At 38.5% G+C, this 14,572-nt stretch overlaps 1 protein-coding gene across 3 annotated transcripts in view; it reads left to right on the plus strand.

Annotated features, from left to right (window-relative positions):
• The window catches only part of Pdzd8 (PDZ domain containing 8), a 134,887-nt gene that overhangs the window by 83,262 nt on the left and 37,053 nt on the right, over nt 1–14,572 (plus strand). For all 3 annotated transcript variants that reach the window (XM_067143488.2, XM_067143489.2, XM_067143490.2), the window contains exons 9-10: nt 2,021–2,190; nt 9,677–9,954. In XM_067143488.2, coding sequence (XP_066999589.2) covers nt 2,021–2,190; nt 9,677–9,954 — 448 coding nt within the window. The remainder of the gene's footprint in view (nt 1–2,020; nt 2,191–9,676; nt 9,955–14,572) is intronic.

Genomic DNA, 14,572 nt, shown 5'->3' on the forward strand with positions numbered 1-14,572 from the left:
CTGTCCCAAACTTTAGTCCTGGGGACACTGTCATATTCCTTTTCAATGTCAATGGACGTCATCACCATATCATTCCCATACTCCCATAGCTTTTCCATTAGTTGTCTCATAATGAAAATGGGCTCTGTTGTTGACCTTCCACTTCTGAACCCAAACTGATTTTCCTGTATATTTTCAACCCTCAAACTTATCCTAGTTTCCAGTATCCTATCCATTATCTTAGCAACATGGGATATTAGAGTAAATCCCCTCTATTTCTTCAATACTTTCTTATAACCTTTCTTGAAAATTGGGATGATTATTCCTTTTTGCCAATCCTCAGGGACCTCCTTACTCTCCCAGACAATCCTGAGAACTCGATATGTCCACTGCAGGCCTACAGCTCCACCTGCCTTTATCATCTCCACTGAAATGTCATCTGTTCCAGCAGTTTTTCCATTCTTTATCTTTCTTAACTGCCATTTCAATTTCATTCATTGTAATTTCTTTATCCATTTCTCAACTAATTGCCTTTCCTGGTGGTCCATTGAATGACTGTCATTAGTTCTCATGTTCAGCAACTTCTGAAAATACTCTCTCCATCTATTTCTTATTTCTTCTGGCATTGTTAATATTATGCCGCCTTCATCCTTCACAAATCTGGCGTTTACTTGATCTCTTTTTGTTTCTTAAGATACCATACAATAATTTCTTGCTGCCCTGCATATCATCTCGCATTTTCTGCGTGAATAAGGCCCAGCTTTTCCTCTTTTCTTCCTCCACTACTTTCTTGATCAAATTCTTTGCCTACACATATTTTCTTTTACTTTCTTCAGTCTTAGATGTTTTCCATGCTTTCCATGCCATTTTGTTTTCCTTCACTTTAATCTTTACCCTATCATTCCACCAGTGTGTCTTTGTTTTTCACATTTCCTGATGATCTGTTTAATTTTATTTTGGCTGAAGATGGCCACTAAGTGGCTGAAACTAGTCCCAAGACTTACTTAATATTATTTACTTGATATATTGTATTGAAAAGATGGATCCTCTTGTCAATTTATTTCTTATAATTGCACTTCAATACGGAACAAAAATGAAATTTTTAGGAAATCCTTAAATTGAAAGGGTCCTACAATAGGTTACAACCTCATTCTGTTCATATTTTTAAATGTATTGTATCTGTCTAGAAAACACTGAATAACAAGAGGATTTGTCGCACTGACTTTGCATCACCTCGTAATCTGCAGGCGTTCGGGCTGAGCAGTGATCGCTTGGTAGGACAAGCCTGTCACGGCTGTGGTACCATGGGGTTTGTTTTTTTATCCCCATGACTACCACTATAATTGTATCATACTGGGATTACTAGCTGTAAGGTAACCTTGAAAGTTGTGCATTATGAAGTGTAGCCTAGTTTTAAATAGTAATGCGGCTGACATCTATAATAAACACTTCGTAAATTTCACAAACACCAGTAAAAATACTGTATTGACCATACTTGGTGTGCGTTTGTCTGATATAGTTCTGCCCAAGCACAAGACACAGAGAGTGACACATAGCCTTCAGAACCATTATGAAGAAAAAAATGAAAGAACCTAAATATCAATGAATCATACATCAGCAACAACAGGTGGCAAAAAAATGAATTCTCAAGCGCAAAATATAAATAGGTACTAAGAAATCATCACTTATCATAAGTCAACAAACGGGAACATAATCAATCACCATACATACGCAGCACCTTGCTCTGTTTAGTGCAGATGGCTGGCATTCTTAAAAACAAGAATCTAACTATTTCTCTTCTTAAAACTTGCGATGTTCAATTGCAACACGCTATCTGCCTGTCACCTCATCTTATGTTCTCACACTAGCACACTTTTTGACAACAAAAAAATAGCTGCCATTCATGAAATTGCCTCTGCAAGGAGTGCTGATGTCAGCCATACAGTCCATGTATGTCATTCTAGCTCGTTTTTACTACTTGTAATTTAATAGAAGTTCACAAATATTTTACTGTCATGGAAATTCTTGTAAATAATTCCAGGTTCACCAGCTAAAAGGCCCAGTTTATTTTCTCGTTCCAACCAGCCTACTCCAGAGCATAAAAGCAAGTTACCTTCTCCCACAAATGTTGGTGAATTGACTGAAAAGGATCTGGAGTCTGCTCAAGATTATCTTCAGATTCATAAAACAAAAGAGCTGCTATTCAATCAGGTAAAATTCTGATCAATTACTTCTTCTTTATTTGTGTTAGAAATTTTTGGAAGTTAATGTCTCATTATGCAGGTTATTCATGAATAAAATTCAAAGAATTTTAGGAACAACGCATTGAATCTAACGTTGGACAAATATAAGTGATGAGCTGTGAGGTCTTGTTGTGTAGCACTTACCTCATTACATTCTTTTAATCTGTGAAATACAGATGCTTCAGTACCAAAATTTTTATTTTACCCACCAGCATCTGTTAATCTCTGAGGAAATTAAGTGATTTCATTTTCCTCTATTTCTAGCTATCAATTTGAATTCTGCGTCCAAGTTTCTGAAAAGTCTAACCATTGCTAGCTATCAATTTGAATTCTGCGTCCAAGTTTCTGAAAAGTCTAACCATTGCTAGCTATCAATTTGAATTCTGCGTCCAAGTTTCTGAAAAGTCTAACCACTGCTAGCTATCAATTTGAATTCTGCTTCCAAGTTTTTAAAAAGGCTAACCATTGTCTCTGAGGTCGTCTTCTGGTTTCCTTACTCTCCATGAACTAGCTTATTACAGTAAAACCTCGTTAATTCAAAGTTACTGGGACGCAAAAATTGGACTTAGAATTAAGTGATTTTGAATTAACCGCCAACTCCTAATTCAGAAATGCCAACCCTTGCCGCATCATAAAATATTCTAAGACCGATTACTGAATGCAATTAACCTCCATTCACAGTTTAAACCTTTCAAATGCCATGGCAAAAATCTATTTCCAAAATGTATTCAACAAGGTGCATTTACAGTATTCAAATAATGCCTTGGATAACATACTGACAAACATAACCTCACGCAACGAAAGAACGAAATTTAAAAAAGAAATTAAAAAAGCATGATTCAATCCTGGGGATAAATCTATGCTGGCTCCCCTGTGCACGTGCTTTATTCATTGGACTACTGTACTGCATGCATTTTAGATGCCCTGTGCTTGCACAGAAAATACCCGATGCCCTTAAAAACATTGTGGCTTTTTGAACTTTCCTGTGACATGGGGAGAAAGCTTCAGTCTGCATTACAACATTCTTCAATTTCCCGCCACGGCACCTCTCTCGAAATTCAGAAATGCCAGTCCTTGCCACGTCTCAAAGTATTGATTCACAGTTTAAACCTTTCAAGTGCCATGGAGAAAACTATTTCCAAAATGTATCCAACAAAGTGCATTGACATTAGTCCTATTTAAATAATGCACTTGGATAAATCACTGGCAAACATAACCTCACACAACGAAAACAATCCACATGATTCAAAGACGAAGACAAATATTGCTGGCTCCCCTGTGCAAATGCTTTTTTATTACTTTTTGCATTTTTTAGATGTCTTGTACTTGCATAGAAAGTGCCCGAAGCCCTTAAAAGATCATGGCTTATCGAACTTTCGTATGACATGGGGAGGAAGTCTCTCGCTTCCGTTTGCATTACAAGTTTCAACACAGTACGATGACCCCCACCCTTGTACGATTTCCCAGCTGGTGCTTTTCTCGTTTAAAAACTTAAGTCCGCTTGGGCTCGGCATTAAAAAACGATGCAGTTTCATCAACAATAACAATATTGTTCGGTGCATACGAATTGATTATATGAGCCACTCCTTTTCACCAACTGTGGGCATCACCAGTGTTTGTAGATTCTGCTTCTCCACACACTGTCTGCTACGTGATGATATGGCGTTCCTTAAGACGCTGAATACAAAAGACTTGCGATTTCAGTTGAACTTACCAAATATGAAATACACTGTAGACATACCGAAGTGAGTGAAAGTACGGTTAGCTACCCCTGTACGTTTTGGAAGACTAGTTCTATGATAACGTGGATACATTTTGAATTTAAATTACCGGTACTCTGTAAAATACTACAAAAATTAAAGGCAGTTTTGAATTAAAAATATGAATTTCGGTAATGGGACCGATGTTCTTCGAATTACAAATTATCCGTATTTCAAATTACACAATTTAAATTACATGCAAAACCGTACCTTATGTTTCCGGGAACGAGAGCTTCTTCGAATTAGGCGTGATTTTGAATTAACCGATTTCAAATTATCGAGGTTCTTCTGTAATCTAGTTCGTACTTACCTTTGTCTGCCCGCCCTCACCTGATCCTGTTTGTTCTATTTCCTCCAAACATGTTCATTCCTAACTTAGCACTTCTTTCCTCATCAACATAATTGTCAATTCCCATTATCCAGCTGTAGCCGGGTAGGGGCAAATATGGTTCCTCTCCACTCCTCCTCTAACACTGTTCCAGTCCAGATTTATTTCTCTAATACTGCGTTGGATTGTGTCCATCCATCTCAATCGTGGTCTTCTGTGGCCTCTCCTTCCTTTCATTTGCATTTCAATCACCTTTTTTTTCTTTTTTTTTTTCCCCCCCGCATTCTTTCATCACTCATTCGCTTTATGTGCCCAGACCATCTTAATCAGCTCTTCTCTATTCTATCATTTTTTCCACTCCAATTTCTTCCCAGATTTTCTCATTCCTCATTTTGTCTCTTCTTTCTTTTTGTTATTTGCTTTATGTCGCACCGACACAGATAGGTCTTATGGCGACGATGGGATAGGAAAGGTCTAGGAATAGGAAGGAAGCAGCCGTGGCCTTAATTAAGGTACGGCCCCAGCATTTGCCTGGTGTGAAAATGGGAAACCACAGAAAACCATCTTCAGGGCTGCCAACAGTGGGATTCGAACCCACTATCTGCCTGATGCTTTGTCTCTTCTACTCTTCTGTATCATACTCCTCAAAAACATTTTGGCTGCCTGTATTTGACTCCCATCCTTCTTTGTCACTGTCGAAGTTTCTTCTCCGTAAGTTATGAGTACATAATACATCTTGTAAATAGTTTCCTTTGCTTCCATTGGCACATATTTGTCCCATAACATGTTTCTTACACAATGATAGAAGCAGCTTCCAGCGTGAATCCTCTTACTAATTTCAGCATCCAGTCGAGCATTCTCCATTAATTCACTCCCCAGGTATTTGAACATCTCCACTACTTCCAGGCGCTTGTCTGCATGTCTAATCTTGATCTTTCCCTTCTTTCTCCCCTTTAGTCATAACAAGAGTTTTACTCTTTTCTACACTTATTTTCAATCCACATTTTTTGATCTTCCCATTCACCACATGCAACTCTTCTTGAACCTTCATGTCCTTTTCTCCCCAAATCACAATATCATCTGCAAATAACATGATGTTAATTTCTCTTCCTCCATATGTTGCTTTTGCTGCTCTCGTGATGTCGTCCATTACTATTGTAAAGACGATTGGCGATAGAACACTTATCATAGGATATAAACTTCACGGCTCTAATCCGTATTGAATGTTAATCTCAATAATAATCATTAAATTAATGTTGTAATGCTCCACCTTTCAATACTATATATGCAATATTTGATTTACATTAACTAGGGCCTAGTTTTGGCCTGGGCTGGCCATCTTCAGCCTTAATATAAAACATCTAACAACTAGTGATTTTGAACCAACTTGTCCTGCCAACTTGTGTTTGCACACAACTACAACGTTCCTGTACATTGCCATGATCATTTTTATTAATCCCTGTCCAATTCCTTTTTGCACCAGACTGTCCCAACTTGAGTCCTGGGGACAGTCATATGCCTTTTCAATGTCAATGGACGTCATCACCATATCATTCCTATACTCCCATTGCTTTTCCCTTAGTTATCTCATAATGAAAATGGGCTCTATTGTTGACCTTCCACTTCTGAAACCAAACTGATTTTCCTGTATCTGATTTTCAACCCTCAACCTTATCCTACTTTCCAGGATTCTCTCAATTATCTTAGCAACATGGGATATCACAGTAATTCCCCTCTATTTCTTCAGTAGTTTATCACCTTTCTTGAAAATTGGGATAATTATTCCTTTTTGCCAATCATCACGAACCTCCTCATTCTCCCAGACAATCCTGAGAACTCGATATGTCCACTGTAGGCCTACAGCTCCAGCTGCCTTTATCATCTCCACTGAAATGTCATCTATTCCAGCAGTTTTTCCGTTCTTCATCTTTCTTACTGCCATTTCAATTTCATTCATTGTAATTTCTTTTTCCATTTCTTTATCAACTAATTGCCTTTCCTGGTGCTGCATTGAATGACTGTCATTATTCCTCATGTTCACCAACTTCTGAAAATACTCTCTCCATCTATTTCTTATTTCTTCTGGCTTTATTAATATTGTGCCGTCTTCATCCTTCACAAATCTGGTGTTTACTTGATCTCTCTTTTTGTTTCTTTAGATACCCTGATGTTCTACCACATACCTTTTCTGCACATCCAACCAGTGCTTCCTTACATATTTTCCATTCATCTTCAACATTCCTCGTCTCCATCTTGAGTACCAAGGGTATTATTTCCCTTTGAAATTCTTCTTGTATGCTTTTCACCAACTTCCATACTTTCTTTTCTTTCTTCTTAATGGGGTTTTTTCATTCTTTCCCACTTCATTTTTCCTATCACAACTCTATGATCTCCACCAAAGGCTTCTTCAGGCATGGCTGTAACATCTAAGAGGTTCCTCCGGTATTCTTTCTTGATGATTATATAATCAATCATGGTCTTTGTTCTTCTGTCTCCCCAAACATACCTTGTAATCTTCTGATTCTTCTTCCTAAACCAGGTGTTTCCAGCAATCATTTGGTTCCTCGTGCAAAAATCCACCAACAACTCGCCTTCTGGATTTACATTTCCATATCCAAGGGCCCTACATCATCTTCCTTTCCTTATCTTTCCATTCCAACTTGTGCATTTAGATCTCCCATTAATAGCACTTCCTGATCTTCTATCTTTCTCTCCACTTCCCTTAAAAAGTCCTGTAGATGTTCATGTATGCAACCCGTCTGTGGGGCATACAACTGGAATAGATCTTTCATGTCATTTTCAAACTGGAGTCTCATCACCATCATCCTATCGCTGACGCATTTTGTAGACTCCACATATTCTTGGATTTCTTTTCTAAGTTTTAGGGCCACTCCAGTTTTTGCTTCAAGTCTTCCGCTGTAATACGGCCTATATCCTTCTTTCAGAGCAATCTGTCCCGTACCCCTCTTCTTGGACTCTCAGCTACTTTGTTATGTACCATCAGATAGCATCCCAAATACCAGAAAAATGCTGCTGTAGATCATAACTGGAAAGTTAGTAGTTTTGCTACACAGTCTGTTGAGTTCTCAAACAGCATTCCATGGGACCCCAAGTTTATTCTGTCTTCATATTAATGAAGGAACCTTTTGTTTTGCATGGGTACGGTATATAAAGCAATAGTTTGTGAATAAGATAAGCTGGAAACATAAGATTTTTCTGATCCTATTGAAGTTATATGACCGGGTGAGTTGGCTGTGTAGTTAGGGTCGCACAGCTGTGAGCTTGCATCTGGGAGATAGTGGCTTCGAACCCCTCTGTTGGCAGCCCTGAAGATGGTTTTCTGTGGCATCTGTTTCACCTGGATTGTGGATGCACATTATTATTGTTAGCTTGGGAGACTTGGCATGGTGTTGAAACAGTCCTGTTTGGCAGTGAACTATAACCTAAGTGTCTGAAGCATCATGTAGTTCGGTAACCAACATGTACTAAGATAGATCATCTGAAAGATATTTTCATGTTGCAAGCGACCACCACCACCACCACCACCACCACCACCACCATAGTGTTTGTTCTGCAGTGGAGAACACTTGGTTCTATTGAGAGCATCTTTTGGAACAAGATGAACATAGCGCCCGTCTTCTTGAAGGCGATCAAAGCCAGAGTTTCGTGAGCAGACCATCTGGCTGATTCCAGATGGTGTGATGTGAACCGCCGTCTTTATGGTAGATGCAGATTCTCTACACATTTTGTGGCCATACCACTGAAGTTGGGTCTTGCACATAGTGTCTACAATTGGGGCGACTCCCATGATATTCTGGATATCTATGTTCGTGACATTATATAGCCAGATCAGGCCAAGTGACCAGCAAAGCATTTGCATCTCCATGGTGTGAAGTACTTGTTTGTGCTTGGCTGTTGCTGGCCAGCATTCAGAGCCATACAGAGTGACTGGGTGAGCAATAGTCCTGTTAACCTTGGACTTCAGGTGGATTGGTATAGGACAGTCGCAGAGAACAGTTTGCCACCACTTCATCCGGGCCTCATTTACTCGTGCACGGGCATCTAACCAAAGAAGCACGATACTTAAACTGTTCTACTTTATTGAGATCTTGGCCATCTATCTGAATGGCTCCATCCATTGGCAGATTGCACTTCATGTACTCCGCTTTCTGGTATTCACTTACAATGTTCCAAGTGTCCACAAACCTACATAAACAAAAGTTATTCTTCTTCATTGACCATTTTCATGTTGTTATTTTGCTTTAGTTTGTCTGGCTAAATAGCTAAGTGTAGCGGCATTCATTTCTGGGGTTTTCAGGTTCAATTTCCAGTTGTACCTTGATTTTTGTCCATGCCTGGTTGTTTCCTCTAGCTCGGGGACATGGTGTTTTATCTTCATTTAATCACAACACACTACACTGCTGACTGCTATAGAAACTATTCTTGAATACATCCCTCCTCATAGGGTTAGCGTGAGGAAGGTCATTGGTCATAAAAGAATGCAAATGTGGTACATGCATGATGGCGCACTGCCCCATTTCACCTAACATGAGCAATGGATTGGTTGAGGAGAGCCAATATTCATGATATAGATTACACTCCCAACCCAAGCATGGAGTAAGATTCTAATTAGAGTTTTATGAGAACTGTGACCCTGATCATTTATCTTTTGATTGATTGATTGATTGATTGATTGATTGATTGATTGATTGATTGATTGATTGATTGATTGATTGATTGATTGATTGATTGATTGATTGATTGATTGATTGATTGATTGATTGATTGATTGATTGGACAAACACACATGGATTTTTAAGGAGCAAAACAATGTGATTATCAGCCCAAAATCATATCTCTATTTGGTTCAGTGTTACAAGGGAACTGAACATAGCCAAATTTGTGTTGTTAGCTTCATCATACACTAAATGCTAAGCCTTGTCGCTGCAACCATTCTCTCAGTCGTGCTGTTCTCTTCACTTCCTTGTAGTCTTTACATCCCACCAAGTGTCTCACATCCTCAAAATACTGTATGTCTTCCTTGCTTTTCCTTTTCCTTTCTTAGTATTTTTCCTTCAAAGATGTTTACTAGGAAGTCATTATGTCTCAGAACATGACGTACAGGTTTTAACTTCCTTCTTTTCATTGACTCATTGACTTCCTTTAGAACATCTCGATTTGTCATTTTTTTTTTTTTTTTTTTAAATCCAGCCTGTCCTCGTCATTTTCCTCCAAATCCAAATTTCAGTTGCTATAAAATTTCTTTGTAATCAAATTCCTAAGTACATGTTTTTTCAGTGATACATACAGTTTATGTAATAATGGAATATATCTCTTTATTTAACCCACCATGAATTTTTTGACAGGTTCTCGTCTTTGAGGAGACATTGAACTTCAAAATTCACTCCAAACTTCGATATCTGAACGTGAGCGTGTGGAGTAAGGGGTCAGGCAATGACAACACCACCACCGCTTCAAAATCCAAATTGGTTCCTGGACAGCCAAACCGCATAGAAAGGGACACGTTATTGGGCCACGTGAGCATACCTCTGGCTGCTATAGCATCCGAGTGCAGCGCCACAAAGTTGGGCCATCACTTAAAGAGCTATTCTTTACTGCCACCTGATCCATACACAGCTATAAGGTAATTTTTTTCTCTTTTTCTAGGGATTGTACAGTTATAAGGTAAGTTTTCCCTTTAAAAAAAAAAGAAAGAAAGAAAGAAACTGCACAGCTATAAGATAAAAGTTGTTCACTTTTCCCTCTTTCAAGAGATTTGAGGAAAACATTTTATATGCCTTTTCTAATTGTTCACAATGAGCAATAGAATAAGAGAATAGTGAAAAAGAATGAAAAGTTGTATTGTTACTCCCATTGCTTAAATGTTGTTCACCGGGCGAGTTGACCGTGCGGTTAGAGTCGCGCAACTGTGAGCTTGCATCCGGGAGATAGTAGGTTCGAATCCCACTGTCAGCAGCCCTGAATATGGTTTTCCGTGGTTTCTCATTTTCACACCAGGCAAATGCTGGGGCTGTACCATAAGGCCATAGCCGCTTCCTTCCAACTCCTGGGCCATCCCTATCCCATTGTCGCCATAAGACCTATCTGTGTCGGTGCGACGTTAAGCAAATAGCAAAAAAATAAATTAATTAAATGTTGTTCTTCGAAGGTTGTCGACCCTGAGGTTGGTTGGTGGCAGTTCTCCAGTAGTCAGTGTCTTCTGCCAATCTCTTCAGTTCCAGTGGCTGTCCTAGTATTATCATGAATTTAAGAATACATATAGTTAAACCACCAAATCAATACACAAATTACAATCTAAAAAGATTATTAATGCAATAAATTTGAACTTGTTTCAGCTCTTGGAGCTATCATCAGCACAAGGACATAAATAAGATTAAAATTCAACATAAATGCACTTGAAAGAAATGAAAGCAGTGTTGATACTTGAGACAATTCAAAACATGATTACTTGTAATATTATCATCAAGTTAAACTGCTGGTTCTTAGGGAAATCCAGAGTATCTTTAATGTAGTGGTTTCCTGTTGCCTTCTACAGCCTATGCCATTGACCGCCTATGCCATTGACCATGGAATTGGTTCATCCACCTGTAGGGGCGATTTCTCACCTCGAGGGCATTAGGCCAACCTGACCTCCAGTTGCTCATCCTCCCTTCAAAGAGGCTGTCGGTATTTGTTGGAGGTGGATCACTAATACCAGTGATCACTCAGTTAGATGCACTTTCACGTCTACATCATACCCAGGGCTAATTCCTAAGAAAATGTGCAAACGATTATATGGATCTTCTCTTCAATAACTCGGAACTACATACTAAATCTCAACATGCTTATCTAGTATCAGAAATCATAGGTAGTCAGCTTATGCAGCACAGTTTATCTTAGTGGTCGTACTACTCAGACGGCTCCAAAGTACAAAATTTAGGAGAAAATAAAAGATAACATGAACAGAAGGCTGCAAAGGAAACAGGATAACAAGTGTGGAAGTTTTAAGGCTGGGATCTTTGTGTATGGTGCCTGTAGAATCGATAGTCACAGTAATTAAAAACTATATTTCTACTGATACTTAAACTATTTAATATGTTAATTCACAAGATGATAATAGGAGGAGGCAAGGTGCCAAGTACATTAGAGGAAATGTAGTAAACCAATGAACTGAATAAAATAGACTTGGATCAATCCCTTGAAGATCTGCTTGAAGTTAGGTGGCCAAAAATTAAATGAAATCAGATAGAAAAAGGAATTAAAAACCAGAAACAACTAAGAAATATAAATTTTAAAAAGTGGTGCCAAATTTCCCTATGGGAAAATCGTTGTCGTCATTGGTTCTCTGCCTATCAGCAACTTTTTGCATGCATTTTCCAAGCCGATCTGTCTTCTGCCATCCTTTTAGTCTTCCAGTATCGTCCATTAATTTTTATACTGTCCATCATTTCATACCTCTTTCTTCCTCTCAGCCTTCTCCCTGCAACTTTTCCTTCCAGTGCCTGTGCTAATAAACATTTCCTTCGTAAACAGTGACCTAACAAATTCTTCTTTCTCTTTTGGTTTCCAGTATTATCATCCTTTCTTCACCTACTCTTTCCAATACTACTTCATTTCTTAATTTGTCTTGCCAGTTGATAATCTCCATTTTTCTCTGTACTTGCATTTCAAAAGATTTCAGTCTTCTTTCTTTCTCCCTTCTTAAAATCCAAGTCTCAGATCCATAAAGAGCAGTGCTCCATACAAAGCTCTCACTAACCTCTTCCTAAGGTCCATATTCAGTGGCCCAACAATCAGTATCCTTTGCTTCATCTTTGTTTCCTTGGCCATTGCCATTCTGCTCTTCGCCTAATCCAAACAATATAGATCACTTCTGATTGTGCTTCCTAAATATTTGAATGCAGATACTTGTTCTATTTCTTCACCTGAGGGACTACCTTTGCTGTTATTACATCCTTCTATGTACTCATGATAATTGCCTTAGTCTTCTTTCTGTTAATTTTCATACCAAAGTTTTCACACAATCTGCTCAATATTTCCAGCATCATTTTCATCATTTTCTCAGTTTCTGCTAGGATCACCATGTCGTCAGCAAATCTGGTTCATTCAGTTTTCTTTCCTCCTACATTAACACCTTGCTTACCGGTACCTTAAATTATTTCCCCAAGGTATATATTAAACAAGGTTGGTGAAAGACAACTTTGTCTAACCCCTTTACCAATTTTGCTTTCTTCCAACAAATTCATTTCTCCTACTACCCAAACGTTTTGATGTATGTAAAGATTCTCTATCAGTCTTCTTTCTTTCTAGTCTACTCTTTTTTTTTCATTATGTCCATTAATTTCTCCCATTGTACTCTGTCAGAGGCCTTTTTGTCATGATCAATAAATATCACAAACACCAATCTTCCTTTTTCTATATATCTTTCTCCAATGGTTCTTAATAACCCATTAGCATCTCTTATCCATTTTCCTCTCCTAAATCCATACTGCTCTTCCATAATGAATTATTATTATATAGTCTCCTATTTAGGACTCGAAGCAGTACTTTTGCTGTACGGGAAATGAGACTTACAATCCTGTGATCTTCAAATTTAACTTATGTCTCTGTCATGGCCATCCATCAACAGTTACTGATTTCAGATGACCACCAGCCATAGGACATAGGCTGTGTAGTTGCTAGGTAACATTGAAACACTACAACATCCATTCAGACAGATGACTTGTTATTCGGTTGCAGAGGCAGAGTAACCAAGTACACATGGAGTCTCATGAAGGGGTTTGGTATTCATTACCCTACATTAGACAACATCATAGTAAATATCATAAGACTCTCAAGGAAACACTATCATCTGTAAGTCTCCGATCTGATTGAGATTTGTTACGACATCTTCAATAGCCATATTTTATTCAACCCTATCAAAATTAGATGCCCAATTGTATATTTAGCACATGTTTTGGGGTGTCAAAGTTTGCTCATTTGAGCACCGCATAGACAGGAGTGAGCGGCGGGAAGCAGGTGGAGGCCAGCTAGTCTTCCACACTCTCACTCTTGCAATATATTACTTCCCTAGCCTGGGCAATTGCTGCCACTCCATGCGGCGAATGGCACCACGCAGTCCTGCATTCACATAAGTCCTAAAATGTTTTTTCCCCTTGTTTTTATTAAACAGATATGCACGGGTAAGTGTTAAAAGCCAGATCAGCCTCTGTATTGTTTATTCCAGTTTCCTGATTGTCTTCTTTGACAAATAATGCCATTAGGCTTTGAGCAACATTCCAGACATTAGATAACAGGATGCAAACATTCGTTGCGACATCTGTTCATAGTTACAAACAACCACAAGTACTCACAAGTAAACAGTAATGGCATGTAATTATTCACATATACATTGTATTATTATTATTATTATTATTATTATTATTATTATTATTATTATTATTATTATTATTTATTTTACGCCCACATTGGAGCACTGAAATCAATCTATATACAGTCAAGTGTTATGAATATTGGTTACAAATTTAGTTGATGTATATACATTGTATATTATATAATATTTATATAACAACTTATTACTCATTGCAGTTAAACACATCCAGTTCACGTCACACGGTCATAAAGATCACGTACTTCCACGAATACTGCAAAATATTGCATTGAGGGCCGCATGATCCCATTTGCCTTGTGGAGTGGCAGTGATTGCTGGGCCTAGGAGAGAGAGAGAGAGAGAGAGAGAGAGAGAGAGGAGTGAGAACGTGGCAGATGAACTGGCCGGCCTTGCCGCCTCTGAGAGAGAGAGAGGAGTGAGAACGTGGCAGATGAACTGGCCGGCCGTGCCGCCTCTACCTGCTTCCCACTCTTCGTTCCTGACTTTGCGACAATCCTTTAAAAGTGTTTAAAGCCATGAAAGCGATCACAGCTCTAAGCAGTTATGTTGTTAGCATTCACCACCTTCTATCCCACAGATAAGCCAAATATCAACAGGTGGCAAATTTAGGAATGTAGCAAACTACGTAAGAAAGGGAATGTGATAATGCAAAACCTCCATGTTGTTGGCTTCCGACATGCTACAGAACTTGTGTAAGGCAAAATCCCAACTCCCTGTATTACTTACAATCGATAGCAATTGAAGGAACTAAAAATGATTGGCATGAACCATTACACGATTGTTTAATGTACTGTAGAATAACAATATCTGCCACTTTGTGACTGTGTTGTATAAAATGGTCGACTACATACAGTATGCGGCTGAGCAACTT

This window comes from Anabrus simplex, chromosome 3, assembly GCF_040414725.1.
Source record: "Anabrus simplex isolate iqAnaSimp1 chromosome 3, ASM4041472v1, whole genome shotgun sequence".
NCBI classification, from domain to species: domain Eukaryota; kingdom Metazoa; phylum Arthropoda; class Insecta; order Orthoptera; family Tettigoniidae; genus Anabrus; species Anabrus simplex.